The sequence below is a fragment of the Eschrichtius robustus genome, chromosome 16 (assembly GCF_028021215.1).
Source record: "Eschrichtius robustus isolate mEscRob2 chromosome 16, mEscRob2.pri, whole genome shotgun sequence".
In the NCBI taxonomy this organism is placed as follows: domain Eukaryota; kingdom Metazoa; phylum Chordata; class Mammalia; order Artiodactyla; family Eschrichtiidae; genus Eschrichtius; species Eschrichtius robustus.
In genome coordinates, this window is record NC_090839.1 from 91,126,574 (window position 1) to 91,145,288 (window position 18,715).

Here is an 18,715-nt window from a genome sequence, read left to right on the forward strand (position 1 = left end):
GGAGCCTTGCCGGCTGCCTGACGTGGGGCGCTGGGCCAGGGAGGGAACTGTGGTTCGTCCCCTCGAGGGCGCCACGGACCGGGGTGCACGTGTGCGGCTGGCTGTGCACGTACACGCACACGCACGCACACGCACCAGCGCGTGGGGCTGTGGATGGGGGAGCTGACCGCTCCCCTCCAGCAAGACGAGGGCTGAAAGGAGTGTGCAGAAGCCCCCAGGCAGCCTCGAAGGAGCACAGGGGCGCCAGGGGCTGCGCGGGAGGCAGCACACCCCGCCCATCGGCCCCGGTCCCCAGTCGGCCTGTTGAGTGGGGATGTTCCGGCCCCAGTTCCCGCTGTTCCACACGGAGTGCCAGCCGGGATGCCCACCTCGGTCCTCAGGACAGGGCATCGTCCAGCCTTGACGAGGCCGCCCTGGGCAGGTGTTGGGGGAGGGACGTGGTGGTGAAAAGACCCGGCTCTTCCTCAAGCAGAGGGGAGAGGAGGCCGCCCCCCCGGACAGGACGGCCCCCAGGAGCGCAGTGCCTCAGGGGCTCTCACTGACCCTTCCCTCCCCATTCTCCCCCGCCCCTTCCGTCTGCGCCTCCTGCCCGGTTCGCCGAGGACAGGGAGGGGACACGAAGAAGATGTCATGGACGCCAGCCCCAGCTCCTCCAGGTCGCTGCCCGTCACCACCTCCTTCTCCAAGATGGTGAGCAGGGAGGGCCCTCAGCGCCATTCCCCGTTCCGGCTTGGAGCTTGGGCCAGGCCCCCCCCACCCCGGCCTCGCCCGCCCCGCGGGCCCGGCCCACTTGCTTTCCTCTCCCGGGGCTGCAGCCCAGGCCCTGCTTGACGTCTCCTGGCCTCACAATGTATTTACACCTTTTTGCCGCCTCCTTTCCCAATTTAACACTCGGTGGGCGGAAGAGACGGGCCTCCGCGGGGCTGCGGCGAAATGCGCAGGCGGCTGACGACCCTGCTGCCGCTCTTCAGCCCCTGGCGACTCCGGCCGCTGGAGGGGAGCAGCCGGGGGGGCGGGGGGGGCCGGAGCGGCAGAGCAAGGCCTGCCAAGCACCCACGCGCCTCCCTCCAGCCCAGCTGCGCGGAGCCGGGCAGGGTCGCCGCGGCCACTGTGGTGTCACTTCTCCCGGCCAGGCAGCAGGAGGCGTGGGATTAGAAATTCTAACCCCGAGGGGAAGCCCTGGGAAGCTGGTCAGCTCAGCTCCCAACATCAGGCCCTGGAGGAGAGAGATGTGATAAGGAATGACTCCTGTCTGAGCCCAGCTCTGGGAGGGGAAATCCCAGGCTCTCATTTCAGGCAGCCCTTGCCGGGAGCCAGCGGGCCTCATCTCAGAGGGCCACCCTCCAGCAGCCAAGCTGTCTGTGGGGGCATCCGCCAGCCCCAAAGGTCTTCTTCTCGTCCAGAGCAGGTGCCCAAGGCTGGGCAGCTCTGGGGACAGGGCTCAGCCTGTGCTGGGGACCGCCTCTCGGGTTCCCACCCGCCTCCCCGCTTCCTGTTCCCGGGGCGAGCAGATGTGCACCAGGCTTGGTGGCTCCGGCCGCCCCAGGCCGAGCACGAGCCTTCTCCGGCCAAGGTCGCCGCTGAGAACCGGCTTGCGGGCCCACACTGCCTGTGTAGCAGGCGGGGACGCATCTGAGTTAAATTTAGCCCGTGTGTATATAACATTTATGCCCGCGGAGGCGCAGCGTATAAATATCTAGCTCCCCGTAACACATCTGTGTTTGTGTTTGAAGCAGCCCCATCGAAGCCGTTCCAGCATCATGTCAATCATGGCCGAGCCCCCAGGAAACGACTCCATCGTCAGACGCTATAAGGAAGATGCGCCTCATCGGAGGTGGGTGACAGGTGGAAGGAGGAGGTGGGACATTTTCCTGGTGCCTGTTGTGCCGCTCGACCCTGAACTAACTCTGCAGTCCTTAAGGGAAGCTTGAAATATAGGCAGGATGGTGCCCATTTTACAGATGAGGAGGCTGAGGCTCAAAGAAGGGACATGGCTTTCCCAGGGCCGCCCAGCTAGCTAGCAAACGATGAAACCAACATCACTTTGCCCCCTGCTACCGAGAAATCAGGTTTCTCCATCCCATGGTTCCAGAGCTTGGCTTTTTCTGCCAAAGAGTGAGGGACCCTGGCGAATGTCCCCCTCATTCCTACTCCCTCTCCCCTTTCCTCACCACTTGGAGACCATCAGTGTCCCCAGTGTGGAAACCACAGTTGAGATATGCCTGGGCATCCAGATGTTTCCAATCAGCCAGATACTTCGCATCTTAAACGTTCGGAGTCAGAGGTTGGTGGTGGTTCCTAGAAGGGCCAGACCAAGGAGTGGCCAGCGGGGCTGGATCTCCATCTTGGGTCCTGCCAGCCACCTGGCTGGGGCCTCATTACTGCATCGCAGGAACCACACAGGGACAGCTTAGAACTCTTGGAACACACATCTCACCCCCGTCCAGTCCTGTCCGAGGGAGGCTCAGCTCTTTGGGCGCCCGTCACACGGTGCAGCCCGTCCGAGTATAAACGCTATTAAGCGCTCTGCGTCCAGGGAGAGGAATGAGTGGGAAGCAGCAGGTGGGGCTGTCGGGGACTCTGCTCACCAGGTCTTCGTGTCTCTCCTCACACCAGCTCATGTGGCCTCTGCAGGCTCTGGGGCCGCCCTGCCCTCCCAGCAAAGCACCCAGCCTCGTGCAGCCCTCCCATGGCCCACAGCCCTCCACCCACCTGCTGACCTTCCTCTCCCGCCCATCCTGCCCTCTCAGAACCAAAGCCTCTCAGACAGCCGGAACGTTCCGGAAGCTTCGCTCTCCCTTGCCCACCTGCACACACAGGAGAGCTCCCCTGTCCCCCCCTTATGTCTTGCAGCACAGTTGAAGAAGACAATGACAGCGGTGGCTTCGATGCCTTAGACCTTGACGGTAGGTTCCCAGAAGATCTGAGAGGCGCCACAGGTGTGGCAGCCTCGTCGGCCACGTCCTGACCCTCCAGCAGGGCCTGCCTGGGGCGAAGCCTTGCGCACAGTAGGTCCTCAGGAAACGTGTGCCGAGTGGATTCCGAGAGGGCTGTCTGTGCACAAGGAAGCCAGGCCTCCGCCCGCTGAGCGGCTTGGGCGGGGAAGCGCCTGAGGCATCCGGCCCAAGGTGTGCAGACAGCCGGAACCATCCCGATGCTGGGTGTAGAAGCAGAGTTAGGTCCGGGTTTTTAAGAAAGCATAGCTCTCGTGATTGTAGCCAAGCACTGTGATTCAGTTCCAGTGACTCTCGGCAGCTGTTTTCAGAGATGCCATAGTTGTCCTCGTTTTGCAGATGAAGAAACAGAGTCTTAGGGAGACTAAGGCAGAGTGTGGTGGAGGAGGGACCGGAAGCAGGGAGACCTCTTGAGAAGCCAGGTGTTAATTAAGCTGTTAACCAACCTCAGCGAGACGAGTGGCAGGCCTGGGGCCGGGGCCCTGGGATGGAGATGGGGCGGCAGTTAAGGTTGGTTTTCATCCCCTGAAATTGTAGGTGTGGGGCAGGCAGGCACTGGGGAGACTGGAGGGGGTGTGGTCGCCCTGAACCCGCCCCACGGGCAGAGCTGGTGTGATGGAGGGGATATTCCCTTGGCCCAGCATGTTGCCACACAGAGCCGGAAACGAAGGCTCCGTCTCCGGGGAGTAAGCGTGCACGCAGCGCCCGCCAGCCACCGCCCCTCACAGCCGCGAGGCCCAGCACATGTTGAGTTCCTGCACCTCACCAGGCCCTGTTACAGCTGCATGGGACACAGAAACCTGTGTCCCTGAGTTCTTGCTGTGGCAGAGACTGTGGTGGCATAGTTGAGAACCAGTGGGGAGACCAATGCAGATTTGCAGACCTGAGCTGCTGCCTTTTTTTTTTTTTTTAATATTTATTTATTTTATCATTTATTTATTTTGGCCGCACTGGGTCTTAGTTGCGGAACGTGGGATCTATTAGTTGCGGCGTGCAGACTCTTAGCTGCAGCATGTGGGATGTAGTTCCCAGACCAGGGATCAAACCTGGGCCCCCTGCATTGGGAGAGTAGGGTCTTACCCACTGGTCCACCAGGGAAGTCCCCAGACCTGAGCTTCTGACTGGATGGACGGGAGAGAGAAGAACAGGAAGGGTTCCGGCTTCTCGGGAGATGGCTTGGCGCCTTGGGATGGTGGCAGCGTCCTCGGGCCCCGTGGAGCTGGCAGCATGGAGACAGGCTCAGAATCCTCCGGGTGTGGTCTGCCAGCCCCCTCGGTTCCAGGGCCCCCGCCAGCCTGCCTCTACCCCCCGCCAGCTCAGGCTGCCAGCAGATAAAATGAAAGATTAGTGGCTCTCCTTAATTGGGGACCATCAGAAGCTTTCAAGTGTTAAAGAGAGGTCGGCACCTAATCGAGGCTGGGTAATGGGAAGAACTCAAGGAGTCTGGAAAGGAGAGAGCTGGGAAGAGAATCCTGGGCAGCTGTCCAAAGCGTTTTGCAGTGTCGGGACAAATTCTCTCTGCAGAGAAGCCTTTGTTATCAGCCCAGAGCAGGGCTTGCAGATCTCCCATCCCAGCGGCCTGAGCTGTGTGGGGTGGGCGTCTTTCCCTGGGGGGCTCGGGGTTCCGCTGAGCTGGGAGGAGAGGGGGCTTCCTTACTCCGTCCAGACGATGCTCCTGCAGCTCCGCCCCAGACCCATAGAGGCCGGTAGATGGTGGTTAGACCTGAGGTCCCCAAGTGAAAATTTGGACCCCGATTCCAAAGCAGAACAAGTGCCTGCTAATGGCGACCCCCTTCCAGATTCCCCCCGGAGGCGGGGGAATGACTCTGATGGAGAGGATGTCAGGACTGGACCCTATGCCCCCCAGGGTCTCCGGGACCCAGCTGACTGGGGCCGCTCCCTCATCCGGGGAGGGAGGATTTCCCAGGAGGCAGAGAGGGAGGAGCAGGGGCTGGAGGGCCCGCCCTGACCCCCCTCGGCCATCTCAGGAAGTCCATGGGCCGCCCCCCCTCCTCCATCGACCACTCGGGGGCCTGAAGGGTCCGTTGCTCCTTTGCAGATGACAGTCACGAGCGGTACTCCTTTGGACCCCCCTCCATCCACTCCTCCTCCTCCTCCCACCAGTCTGAGGGCCTGGACGCCTATGACCTGGAGCAGGTCAACCTCATGTTTAGGAAGTTCTCTCTAGAAAGGTACCGAGGTCACGGGAAAGGGGAGGCTGGGGTGGGGGGCAGGGATGAGGGGAAGGCTGCTCACCCCTCAATCCCCTGCAGAGGGGATCGTCCGCATCACCCGTGTTCTAGAATCAGAGTCTGGGAATCATAGTGTCCCAAAGTCAGAAACCACTGCCCCGACCCCCAGTCAGGCCCATGTAGGAAGGGGCTTGCCCGGGGCCACACAGCCTGGTAGAGGCAAGGAACGGGACTCCGATGTCGGACCGGCTCCGGGCCCCGCCGGTGACTCCCCGAAGCCCGCTGGGCTGTGCCCACGCGGCCTTCCCGGTGAGCAGCCGGGGCGCGTGTGACCTCAGGCCCACGGTGGCAGTGTCTCCCGGGGCCCCTGCTTCTCGTCTGTGCTGTGACCGCAGGAGCCGGTCGCCAGCTCTCTCCTAAGGTGCCTGCTGCTGTGACTCGCGGGGACGCCGCAGCCCAGGCCCCGCTCTCCGGGCGTCCCGGCCGGGAGTCCTAACGACAGCGGCCTAACCCCGCCTTCTCTCCCGACCCAGACCCTTCCGGCCGTCTGTCACGTCCGTGGGGCACGTGCGGGGCCCCGGGCCCTCGGTGCAGCACACCACGCTGAGCGGCGACAGCCTCACGTCCCAGCTCACCCTGCTCGGGGGCAACGCGAGCGGCAGCTTCATCCACTCGGTCAGGCCGGGCTCCCTGGCCGAGAAGGCCGGCCTCCGCGAGGGCCTCCAGCTGCTGCTGGTGAGGGGCTGGGGGCTGGGGGCCGGGGGAGGCGGCAGCTCTGATTCCTCCGCGCGTCCGCGGCTGACAGCGCAGGGACCCCAACCCCCACCCCGACGCCCGCGTTGAGCTGCGGATTCCCGGCCGGGAGGAGGGGCTGCCGGGGGGCGGGCCTGTCAGCTCCTCTCGGGAAGCCCCTCCCCGCGCCCTTCTCTCCACGACTCTTTGCTCGTGTGTCTAGAGCCCGTGCGCGCGCACACGTGCTCCGGGCGGCGGGCGGGAGGCACGTGAGCCCCATTTCGGCGCGATGCTTTCTTCCCGCAGCGGCGCGCTGAGCTGGTCTTTGTTGGGGAGAGGCGCTTTTATTCCCGGCGGGGCAGTCTCACCCCTGCGGCTCCGCTCGCCTCGCCGCGGAGCCCAAGCAGGACAATGTGTCTTTGATATCTAGCTAGAAGGCTGCATCAAAGGCGAGAAGCAGAGCGTCCCCTTGGAGACGTGCACGAAGGAGGAGGCGCGCTGGACCATCCAGAGGTGCAGTGGTCCCGTCACGCTGCACTACAAGGTCAACCAGGAAGGTGAAGACCCCAGACGGGGCGGGAGGTCCCTCCCCTCGCTCAGCTGCTCAGCAGGAGGAGGGCAGTCCCGGCCCCGCCAGGAGGACTGAGGGGGCAGGTGTGGGGCGGGAAGGGCAGACGCGGGGACACACGTGGGCAGGGCACACACCTGCCCCGGCATGCCTCGGGCCTCTGCCCCACTCACGGTGGAGACGGCACGTCCAGCCACAAGCGGACTGCTGGCCAATGGCCACGTCCCTGCCTGGCCAGCCCCTCCCTCGCTCTGCAAGGCTGAGGTTTGTCTTCTCTCTCGGGCTTCCCGGCCCTGACGTAGGCAGTGACTCTGGGGTGGCCGCTCCGGCACCCGCAGGCCCACTGAGCCACACCGCGGCCAGGCCGCCTGCTGCGGGACAGCCGGGGCTCACCCCCTTCTCATCTGGCCCCCCGGCAGCTTTCTCACGGTGTCTCCTCTTTCTCGGCCCAGACTCCTCGGCAGCGTCTGTCTTCTCCCAAACTCTGAGTTCTCCTTCTCACCTCTGGGTTTCTTCCTGCATGATTATCTCTGCAGCTGGATCTTATTTTTAACCACCAGGGGCTCATGAATGTTTCAACAGAGCATAAATAGCCACTCTCTCTCCAGCCGTTCCCCACTGCCGCCTGCTCGCCCGTGCCCCTTCCCGGCAGTGCCCGGTCAGTGCGGAAGATGATAATGATGCTCTGTCCCCAAACACAGGGCCCAGCCTTCTCCTCCTGCAGGCGGGCTCCTCCCCTCTGCCAGGCTGGCATCCCAAAGTCTCCGGGCGCTGCCCTGCCCTCCAGCCCCAGTGCCGTAGAGCCCAGTATGAGCAGCGCCCCCTGGCTTTGTGTAGCAGCAGCCCTGCGTCTGGAATTCAGTGGAAGGAGGGTTCCCTCTGGCAGGATCCCGTTTGTAGGGCCTTTCCTCCCCGCTGGTGGAGCGCTCAGATGGTGATTGGTGTTAACTCCGCCCAGGTGGGTGGGAAGGGCCCAACCAGGAATCCCGGTCTCTCCATGAAAGGTGATCAGACAGGCCTGCTGGCTCAAGTCTCCCTGGCGTGTGAGGTGTGGCCTGTGAGAAATAGCATTTGAGGAACTGTTTCTGGGCCTGGTGATTAGGACTGCTTTAGCTTCCACTGTGTTATGGCTGTCTGCATGTGGGGCTGATTTCAGGATTTATATTATGGATTTATGTCTTGGACGTTTGCTGAAAGTTACTGCATTTATTGTATTCATAGTTTTATGCCCCACTTCCTTCCAAAAGGAATCATAAAGTTTCACACTAAAGGGCAATGGTGTTAACTAAGGTTAAAACGTGTGCCGTGGTCCTACCACTTTGGAAAAACCATTTGGCAGTATCTACTAAAGCTAAATGTATACACGGTCAGTGACCTAGTAATTCCACTTCTGTGAATACATCCAAGAGAAATGAGTACATACGTCCACAAAGGTATGAGAGTGTTCATAGCAGAGGTATCCATAGTAGCCGAAAACTGGAAATGGGATAAATGTGCACACCAGGGAAAGGATAAATCAGCACCGTGTGGAATACTCTGCAGCAATGAAAAAGAACACACGGGACTTTCCAGTGGTTGGGACTTCTCCTTCCAATGTGGCAGGGTGTGGGTTCGATCCCTGGTTGGGGAGCTGGGATCCCACATGCCTCGTGGCCAAGGAGCCGAAACATGAAACAGAGGCAACATTCAATGGGGACTCTGAAAACGGTCCACATCAAAAAAAAAAAAGAACACACGATGCTACGTTGCAGCATTGCGGTTGAATCTCACAGGCGTGACGTTGTGCAGTGAATGCCAGGCACGTTCTGGCTGGAGAGCACGTGCCGTCTGCTTCCACTTATATGAAGCGAGGCAGAGCTCACCTGTGCTGCTGGCGGTCAGCATAGAGGTTACCACTGCAGGGTTCTGACATGGGCATGAGGGAAGGTTCTGAGTGGTGGTTACCCAGGTCTAGACATTTGTGAAAATCCATCGTGTGGAATGCTTAAGGATGATGGGGTTTACTGCGTGTAAGTTACCTATCAATTGAAGAAAAAAATGATAAAACACAAGCACTGTGTATCGGTAGGGAGGGACATGGAGATCGCAGCAGAGGTCCTAGATTTGCTGCAACTTGGCACAAAATTTCTCTCTGAGCTTCTTGGCAGCCAAGACGAAGAGAGAAAGCCATCAGTAACTCAGCGGCTCACTCATCGGGGAGGACAGACGTTTCCCTAACCACGCCCCCGTGATGGGAGGACCGCATCACAGGGGTGTCATCCGTGGGGAGCCCAGCAGTGGGAGGCCCTTCACCGATGGCTTTTGCGTCTTCTCCTTCCACAGGGTACCGGAAGCTGCTGAAGGACATGGAGGAGGGCCTGATCACGTCGGGGGACTCCTTCTACATCCGGCTCAACCTGAACATCTCCAGCCAGCTGGACGCCTGCTCCATGTCCCTGAAGTGCGATGACGTCGTGCACGTCCGCGACACCATGTACCAGGACAAGCACGAGTGGCTGTGTGCGCGGGTCGACCCCTTCACGGACCACGACCTGGACATGGGCACCATCCCCAGCTACAGCCGGTGAGGCCGAGGGGGCCATGCAGCTCAGCAGAGGGGCTCACGGCGGGGAGCCTTTGCCTGCTGACCAGTGACCGCCCCCCATTCCCTCCTCCTCTTTGAAGCCCCCCAGGAATGTTGCTCTCTTAAATCCCGTTGCTTCACTAAATCCCAGAGCTCCGTCTTTCTATCATTACTGGACAGCTTAGAGCCTGAGTTCATGCTCCCTGTGTTCGACAGTCATCTCTTCCGTAGCCCATCTCCCCAACATCGTTCTGTAATTATATAGCAGTAGTCGCCAAGGGCTGAACATCAGCCTGCCCCTGGTTAGACGCCCCGGGCATCTATAAAGCATCCACAGGCTCTGACTCTGCTGCCCAGGCCAGCCCTGCAAGGCCAGCGTCAGTAGACCCGATTTACAGATGAGGAAACAGAGGCTCAGAGAAGTTAGGCGACTTTGCCCCAGTACCACGATGAGTCAGCACCAGAGGCAGGATTCAAGCCCCGATGCTCAGTGCCCAGTCCTCTCTGGTGTATCCCTGGGGCTCAGAGCTCACACCCTGCCTAGAGCTCCGTGCCCGGGCCAGGCCCCCGCCGGCTTCCCCAGCCTCGGCCCTGGGGTCTCTCCAGCCCCTGAGGCTCCGCCCTCCCCTCTCCCCTCCCCAGAGCCCAGCAGCTCCTCCTGGTCAAGCTGCAGCGCCTGATGCACCGGGGCAGCCGGGAGGAGGTGGACACGGCCCACCACACCCTGAGGGCCCTCCGGGTAGGTCACCCAGCACCCCGCCGGCTTCACACCACCTCCCGGGCCCTTTTTGGAGGGGATCCCGAGTGGGAGCTATCCGTCTCCGTGGGATGGTGGATTGCAGGGAACCGGGCTCCTCAGGGAGGGGCCGCCCCCTCCAGAAGGAGCCCCACCTGGTCCTTGCTGGAACAAGTCCCGAGGCCCCTCTCACCCCCTGAGCTTGCTTCCCTGTCAGGAGTGCTTTGATGCACGACGGATGTTCTCCCGCCGTGAGCACGGAGCAGGGCTGGGAGCCGTCTCCCGTTCTCAGCGGCATCAGTATGCCAGAGGGTCTGACCGTTGATAAACTGATTTCAGAACACCCTGCAGCCCGAAGAACCACTTCCCACTGCGGACCCCCGGGTCAGCCCCCGCCTCTCACGAGCGAGTTTCCTTTTCGGCCAGCTCCTTCAGGTAAAGCTCTCAGAGCGCCTGCTGACCTTCAGCCACGTTGTGCCACAGCCCTGCCCTCTCCCTACCGAGAAGAGGCTGTATCAGAACAGCAGTGCTCCGTGTTTGTCTCTCACTTGCAGCTTTTCACGGCACCTTACATCTCCCATCCCATTTTATCCTCACAGTGACGGGTCGGTAGACAGTCTGCACCTGTTGGAAGCAAACTTCGCTTTCATAAAAGATTTGAGCAAACTTAGGGCTAAAAGAAAGTTAAACATCTTAGCTGCTCAAATATTAATGGAAAAGTGAGGAGAGGAAAACAAACGTTCCAGATATCCAGGTCCTCAGATTGAGCATTAAATTTATTTCTGAGCATCCTAGCAGCCAGGGAAGAAAGGGAAACCCAGCAGAATCTTTAAATCTTATCTGGTGCCAAAACGTTTTAGCTCTTTGGGACCAGGAAAAATTTTTCCCTTGTACTTGATTCTAAGAGGTTTTTTTTCTTTTTTTTTTGGCATGGGTCGTTATACGAGGAACATTGAACAGCCTCATGGGTGATGTGTTCAGAAGTGATTTCACATAAACTCAGAAGCATTCCGTGCAGCCTTTTTCTCTATCACCAGTTGACAAAAGCTGAGAGTACTATTAAGATGTAGCCCCGCGAGGGTGTTCCTGTGTTGGCGCTGTGCTAATTAGGCCCCAGCAGAGCTAGTGTGTCACTCCACTGCTCCATCCTAATGTTGGAACATAGGAAACCCAGAGAAATGGTTCACGGTGTGACCCTAAAACCCAGGCAGAGGCAAACAGGTAGCAGAAAGACACCTACGGAGGTGGAAGGGAACCCTGGTGAAGTCCGAGGCACCCCTGAAGGCAAGACCACGTGAGACCACACGTTTTTGTGCCCACACGTCATGCATGAGTCCAAAACCCTGAGTTTTTGGGTGACTTGCTCGAAGGCCGGTTAACAACAGAGCAGGGCTGACATCCCGGCTCCCTGGACCTTCCTCCCCGCAGAGGGAGGGCGTGGAGAGTCTCAAAGTAGCCCAGGGAGTAAGGCGTCCACCGCTGGGCATCCCTTTCCGCCCTCCAGGACTCAACTCTGAATGGTGGAAGGGCGCAGGCACTCCCCCGGAAGACTCGGGGACGCCGAGGCAGGGGGTGAAGTCACCTGCACCCCCCGCCAGGTGGGCCGTTTGGGGGCGGCCAGGGGTCTTCCACAGCCAGGGCGCTCCAGGCCCCACAGTGCCCGTGGATCCCCTAGATGTGGGTGGGATTGCAGGGGGGGCTCCACTGAGGGCCTGCTTGGGACCAGCCCCCTGGCAGGTTACGCCCAGCCGGGGAAGAGGGTGTGAGCATTTGTTCGCTTACTTGCCTGCTGACGGCGTCCCAGACAGCTAAAGAAGGTGTGCCACCTGCTAGGTGTCCCCTGTGCTGAGAGGGGGCGTGACTGACCCAGGCGCCCGGGGCGGAGCCCGGATCTGAACGGGGGTCTCCCGAGCCCGGGTTCCCTGTCCTCCACCCGCTCCCCTCTGTCCGCAGTTCGTCAGCAGGTCCGAGAACAAGTACAAGCGGATGAACAGCCACGAGCGCGTGCGCATCGTCTCGGGGAGCCCGCGGGGGAGCCTGGCCCGGTCCTCGCTGGACGCCACGAAGCTCCTGACCGAGAAGCAGGAAGGTGTGGTGCCGACCGCCCCGCCCCTCCCCGCCCCACGCACGCCCGGTGGCCTCAGGGGTCTGGGCGGGCCGTGGGGACCCCCGAGAGGGGGGCTGGGACGGCTGCTCCCTCCAAAGCAAGGGTACCGCCTGGGGAGGAGCTGCCTGGCCCTGGCCAGGAGGCCTGACAGCCGCCTGGGCGCATCCTGCCAAGTTCCCCCGACCGACGCCCGCCGTACTTGGTTTGAGCCCAGACGCCCGTGTTATTTGGAGCTGTTTGCCGTGGAGCGTTTACTTATTGATTTTCTCCCCGCTGAACACCGACTGCCGTTTATCGTGAAGCCAGCGAGGGGCCTCCCGGTGCGCAGTCCCCTGTGGAAGGCCCTGCCGGCGGCGAGCCAGCCCTCCCAGGGCCACGCTGGCCCCGGCGCTGACGGTGACGAGGGCCAGGGGCGCCTCTCCACCCCAGCCTCAGCCCAGGCCCTCCCTGGACAGCTTAGCGCCTGGAGGGCGTTACACGCTTCTTGCCGGCGCCTCCTGGCCCGTGAGCAGGGCCGTCTCCCTGGCTCAGCGCTTTTGGCCCAGCTCCCGAAACAGCCCGGTCCACAGGTCACTCCGTAAACTTGCCTGGATGGCGGAAGGGCGTCCTGGGCCGCTGGCTTGCATCGATTTGTACAGCGGTTTTTGAGAACTAGTTCCCAGTGTCCCATCCCCACTCCCAAATGGTTTTCAAGGCTCCATGGAGCCGAGAGGGCACCCGGGCTGCCCCTGCCCCAGTCAGTGCCAGCCCTTCCCTGTCCCCTCCCAGAGCTGGACCCCGAGAGCGAGCTCGGCAGGAACCTCAGCCTGATCCCCTACAGCCTGGTGCGCGCCTTCCACTGCGAGCGCCGCCGGCCCGTCCTCTTCACGCCCACCATGCTGGCCAAGGCGCTGGTCCAGAAGCTGCTCAACTCAGGGGGCGCGATGGAGTTCACCATGTGCAAGCCAGGTGGGCTCCCCGCTGCAGGCTGCCCTCTTCCCCCTCCTCGTTCTCCCCCTCCCCGTCCCCCTCCTCGACCTGTTCCTCCTCCTCCCCCTCCTCCTGCATCAAGGGCTCAGGAGCGGATGGGAGGGTGTGGATGGCTGGCTGCCGTGGGGACTGTAAAGTGTGACCCTGACCTTACCCTCAATTGAGACGCCTCGGGGTCTAGTGGAGGAGACGAGATTCACTTAAACGTGGCCAGAAAGGGGTCAGACATGCAGCTCTCGCGAGCCCAGGAAGAAGGGCGGAGGAGCCTGGACGAGACAGTCGGCCCGAGACCACCGGTGCTGCCCTCAGGACTGGCCCCTCTCCCCACAGATGTTGTCACGAGAGACGAGTTCCTCAGAAAGCAGAAGACAGAGACCATCATCTACTCCCGAGAGAAGAACCCCAACTCCTTTGAATGTGTCGTTCCCGCCCACATCGAGGCTGTGGCGGCCAAGGTGAGGCCGGCTGGAGGCTGGCAGGGCTCGTGAGCCACGTGCGCCATGGAGAGGGCGATGCTGTCACCTTCCCGCGGGGAACCTTCTTCCTCTCTCCCTCTATCGTGTGCTGACATCTCCAAGCCCTGTCCTGCGGCTCTGCCGTGCGTTTATATTTGGAACCTCCTGTATTTCTGATGGCTTCCTGGTGCCGGTCCTCTGGTCCGCGTTGTTCAGGGATGTGTGCGCGCCTGGCTGTGATAACGGGGGCCAGAGACAGCGAGCAAGCGGGCGACAGGCACCGTGTTCGCCAGATGGGGGAAGTGGGCCATCAGAAGGGTTCTTGGCAGTGATGCAGAAAAGGCGTCTGCACGCAGTTTGGAGTCTTCTGGAGCCAGGCTTTGAGACCCTGGCCGGCCCTGAGCGTGGAGTTCTTCCTCGCTCCAGGGCTGGGTGAAGGCGGGGCTCTCGGCCCACGAGGATGGTCACGGCCCCGGAGTCTGGGACGGTGACCTGGGGGACGGCAGGAGCAGGAGTCCAGCCGGAAATTCTGAATTTGCCGCCCAGCTGACGGTCACTCCCGCCCCCTCCCGCGTTGTCACACGGATCAAGGCACGGGCAGAGCTGTCAGCCAGCCTTGCAGAGTTTGTTGGGTATTAAAGCTTAGGGAATTGTGACAGCCGGACCGGATAGACAGTGAGTGGGCAGGGCTGGAGCTGAGAACATTTTAGCTGCGAAGGGGTTACCAGCCAAGAATCTGTGCTGTTAGAAATCCCGCAGTTGCTATGCTGGCGAGACAGAGGAGCAGTGACCGGGGGCACAGGGGCCTGGGGCTGGCCATCTCTGCCACTGGACCTGGGTGCTGGCTCCACCGGCACGTTCACTTTGTGAAAATCCACTGAGCTGCAGGCTTAGGAGAACGTGCACTTTCCTATATTCAAGTTCTGTTTCAGCGCAGAGGTTTAAGTGGCACCTTCAACAAAACAGGGATCGTCCTTCTTCAGAAACGATGCGCTCTCGGGCCTCAGGGAGTCGTGCTTGAGAACCCTTACATCCTCCCGGGACCATCCAGCCGGCCTCACCTTCCCTGTGTTTTCCACCCCCGTCCTAGTACCAAGAGCGCCTCCGCAGGCAGAATAGAGTAGCAGGTGTTCTCCGCACTGACTTGGGTTTTTATTAAGACTCACGCACACTGCCTGATTCACCCCGGGCTGGGTGCCGGGCCTCTGCCAGCACCCATCCCTGTGCAGGGGGAGCCAGGTGTCCGGACGGGGGGCCTCGTCTCTCAGAGGCTGGGTTCTGCCTGGGTCGTTCTCTGGTTCAGCGGGGGGCACGCGGGGCTGTCTCGCCCCCGGCTCTGTCCCGTGGAGCCAGACCCTGCCCGGTGGACCCGCCCCAGGCACCCACACAGGCCGAGGAGGCAATGGGCCCCCGCCGACCGCCGGCCACTGTGTCCGCAGAACAAGCACTGTCTACTGGAGGCCGGGATCAGCTGCACCAGGGACCTGATCAAGTCCCGCATCTACCCCATCGTGCTCTTCGTCCGGGTGTCGGAGAAGAACATCAAGAAGTTCAGGTAGGGCTCTGGGACCTGCCTGCAGGGGCCCTAAAGCGGCCGTCCTCTCCCCCGGCCTCACCAAGCCTCTGGGGTTCCCGCCAAGAACAGCTGGCTGTGTTGGGCCCACCCCTCCCCCGAGCACCCCTTTAGTGAATCCTTATCGAGGGTCAGTCCCCAGTCCAGGGGGACATGGCCCTGACCCCTCCAGCAACGGAGACAGTAACACACACACACACACACACACACACACACACACACACACACACGTAAAACACGTCCAGGAGGATGGGTGCCGGGAGGGATGGGGGCGCCCTGGGACCCAGGTGGTCCGGGAAGCCAGCATTGGAGCAGGACCCACCACAGCGAGGCCAGGCCGGGCAGGTGCAGAGGGCACAGCTGGCACCCAGACCCCCAGGCGGGGATGGCCCAGAGGAGGCCAGTGTGCCGGGCAGAGCGGTGAGAGGTGCCTGGGGCCGAAGGAGGTCCAGACCACACCGGGCCGTGTCGGCCACGGAAGGATGTGACGTCTCCTGAGTGAGACGGGAGCTACTGACGGTTTTGAGGAGTGACTTAATCTACTAAGGGATGTAAAGGCCCCGCTGGCTGCTACGTTGAGACACAGGCATCGTGACGACCCACACGAGGGGTAGCGATGCTCGGACCACATCCTGCCTGGCGGGCGATGAGGAAAGGCCCGATTCTGGGTCCGTGTTCAAGGTCGGGCCTGTGTGATTGCTGAAGGGTTAGCGGTGAGATTTGATAGGAAGAGGAAATCAGGGTGATGCTGAGGTTGGGGAGGGGCGTGGCCTGCCTGTCACGTGGCACCATCTCTGATCCCCACCCTTCCTTGCAACACAACTGCAGCTGACACTGAGAGAGGTCAGGCCACTCCATTCTCTCCCCAAATGTTTACCGAGCGCCTGTTAAGTGCCAGGCCCGGGACCCCATGAGTGAGCAAAAGAGGGCAGAGTCCCCAGCTCACCACCTCCCACACACTAGGACGGCTGCTGTCCAAAAAGCAGAAACTCACACGTGTTGGCCCAGATGGGGAGAAATTGGAGCCCTTGCGCACTGCTGGTTGGGAAAGTAAAAGGGTGCAGCTGCTGCGGAAAACAGTAAGGAGTTTCCTTAAAAATTAGAGTGGAACTACCATGAGATCCAGAAATCACACTTCTCGGTCTATACTCAAAAGAATTAAAAGCAGGGTCTTCAAGAGGTATTTGCACACCCATGTTCACAGCGGCATTATTCACAGTAGCCGAAAGGCGGAAGCAACCCAAGTGTCCACTGACAGATAAGTGGATAAACAAAATGTGGTCCATCCCTACGAGAGAATATGATTCTGCCTTAAAAAGGAAGGAAACTGACACATGGTGAAACATGGCTGGACCTTGAGGACATGATGCTCAGTGAAACAAGCCAGACACAGGAGGAGAGACACTGTGCACTTGCACTTCTACGAGGTCCCTGGGGGAGTCAGATGCACAGAGACAGAAAGTAGAGGGGTGGGTGCCAGAGAGGGAGGGGGAAGTGATTGTTTAATGGGTAGAGTTTCAGTTTTGCAAGATGAGAAAGTTATGGAGATGCACATCGCTGCGAATAACGTACCGCTGCTGAACTGCACACTTACAAGTGGTCAAGACGGGAAATTTTATTTTACGTGTACTTTTACCACAATTAAAAAGACTTTTTTTTTTTTTTAAAGTCCCCACCTCTTAGGATTCCCTAATGAACAGAATAAAAGGGGACAGTGCGTAAGGTGCTAAGTGGTAGACGCGATGGAGAAACAAAGCAGGGAAGGCAGCGTCGGTGGGGTGGCCGGGGGGTGGGCGGCAGCACAGGGGGGTCCCGCAGCGCGGGTCCGCCCAGCCAAACCACGCCCCTGTGCGTCTCCCTCGCCCTCCGCCCGCCCGCAGGAAGATGCTGGCCCGGCCCGAGACGGAGGAGGAGTTCCTGCGCCTGTGCCGGCTGAAGGAGAAGGAGCTGGAGGCCCTGCCGTGCCTGTACGCCAGCGTGGAGGCGGACATGTGGGGCAGTGTGGAGGACCTGCTCCGCGTCATTAAGGACAAGATCGGGGACGAACAGCGCAAGACCGTCTGGGTGGACGAGGACCAGCTGTGAGGCGGGGGCACCGCTGAGTCCCAGCGGGACTCGGGAGGGGGTCCGGATCCCGCGGGGCTGCGCCGAGGGGCGAGGGGCGTCCTGCTGCCTAGACGGCCTGGGGGCTCCGTCCTCCCGTTGAGGGAGGCCCTCCAGGAAGGCCCCCGGGGGCAGATGCTGGTCGGGAGGGAGCAGGGAGCGGTCCACTCCACCCAGGGCTGACCCGCTGAGACGGCCAGCCCTGCGGGCGTGAGTCGGGAGACAGGACCCCACGAAGGACACAGAGCCAGGTCGGAGGCCAGCGGCCCCTGGAAGCCGGAACAGCAGTTGAATGTCACGCGTGGAATAGGTGTGCTGCCCGTAGGGAGGGGACCTGAAAGCCAGGCATCCCCCAGCCCTCGGGACACAGGATAAGCGCATTCCCAGGCAGAAGGGGAGGTGTGCCGTGCTGTTATTTTTCTTGCATTAAAATTTCTCCAATTCCTTGTTTTCAACCAATTGTTTAATAGTTTGCAGAGGCTTTCGGCTCTTGCACCCTTCCTCACCTACAAACCACCCCCAGCGAGCTCAGTTCAGGCCCCGTGTCATATGCAGGGTGAAGGTAGGGTGACCGTGCATCCCAGTTTTCCCAGGACAGGCCTGATGTACGCCTGGGTTTGAGGCTGATTACTAACAGCACCCCCTCTGACTAAGATGCGTCCTGATTTGACGATAAATTGTATCCTCACCCTGGGAAGGGCCCCCCCCCTTTCATAGGCTGCCGGGAAGGTCTCGCTGTCTACACCCGTGCGTCCCCCGGCTGCAGCCACAGGCTAGGCCCTCCTGACTCCGCTCCCCGCACGTATGCTCCGGCTCTCTGGGCAGGTATCCTACGTGATGCAGCCTCGCTCCGTCTTTCAGTTCAGGAAGCAGCACGGGGGCTAAGGCCCTCCGGTGGGCTTACTGCCCACGGCCCAGGAGCCACACTCCCTCCACAGCAGACAGCAAAGGCTTTATGGGCTCTAGAACCATTCTTCTCCTCGACCCTCTCAATGCAAACTTCCTGAGTACAGCCCCAACAGGCACAGCCAAACCAGGCCAGCTCCAGCCTGGCACCATGGCGAGTATTCAGCAGCTGGTAGGTAGCAGGCTGGCGTTCAGACCTAGGTCTGTGTGTTCATGGGAGTTGTGGGAGCAACTGCTCGTTGACAATCCACGTCTATGCTGCCTTTCTCACCAACCGAATCCTGATTGTATCCTGGGAAACCACATGCACAGCTAAAAGACCATAGTCCCCAGCCTCCCTGACAGCTGGAGTAATCAAGGAAATGTAAGGCAAGGTTTAGGGTAGAGACAAAGCAGACAAACAGCCCTTCCTCCCATTTCCTGCCTAAAATACAGACGTGATGGCTGGATCTCCCACAGTCATTTTGGATCTTGAGGTGCCCTTGAAGAGGGAAACCCTGCACAGAGGATGGTGGAACAGAAAGCCAGAGTCACTGATGACACTTTGGAGCCCAGGACTGCTGCTTGGGTTTCTTTTACATGAGACTGAAATAAATTTTTATCTTGTATTAAATGGCTGTTATTGTGGTTCTCAGTTACTTGCAGCCTCGAGCAATTCTTAACAGACACAGTTTTGAATTGCTTCATGGTTTCAGATACCATGGACGTGAGTTGATGACCCTCTGGTAGGTTTTTGCCACATATGGAAGATATGAATTATTAATAAAAGAACTCTTAACAAATACCTCATCCTAAAACAATAGCGTGTATCCTGTAGCAGTTTCTAGCATTTCAGCTCTTAGAAATCGCATCAGCAC

General features: G+C 60.3%; 1 protein-coding gene across 5 annotated transcripts in view; it reads left to right on the forward strand.

Moving 5' to 3' along the window:
* The window catches only part of CARD11 (caspase recruitment domain family member 11), a 107,817-nt gene extending 90,410 nt beyond the window's left edge, over positions 1–17,407 (forward strand). For 4 of the 5 annotated variants that reach the window (XM_068524500.1, XM_068524501.1, XM_068524502.1 and 1 more), the window contains 14 exons: positions 608–690; positions 1,734–1,834; positions 2,854–2,906; positions 5,014–5,146; positions 5,680–5,881; positions 6,309–6,435; positions 8,769–9,009; positions 9,652–9,748; positions 10,085–10,180; positions 11,699–11,834; positions 12,621–12,800; positions 13,152–13,276; positions 14,716–14,831; positions 16,730–17,407. In XM_068524500.1, the coding sequence (XP_068380601.1) occupies positions 608–690; positions 1,734–1,834; positions 2,854–2,906; positions 5,014–5,146; positions 5,680–5,881; positions 6,309–6,435; positions 8,769–9,009; positions 9,652–9,748; positions 10,085–10,180; positions 11,699–11,834; positions 12,621–12,800; positions 13,152–13,276; positions 14,716–14,831; positions 16,730–16,934 (1,895 nt within the window). In that variant the 3' untranslated portion in view covers positions 16,935–17,407. The remainder of the gene's footprint in view (positions 1–607; positions 691–1,733; positions 1,835–2,853; positions 2,907–5,013; positions 5,147–5,679; positions 5,882–6,308; positions 6,436–8,768; positions 9,010–9,651; positions 9,749–10,084; positions 10,181–11,698; positions 11,835–12,620; positions 12,801–13,151; positions 13,277–14,715; positions 14,832–16,729) is intronic. The other variant, XM_068524504.1, reaches the window with a different exon arrangement.
* The last annotated feature ends 1,308 nt before the right edge of the window (positions 17,408–18,715 follow it).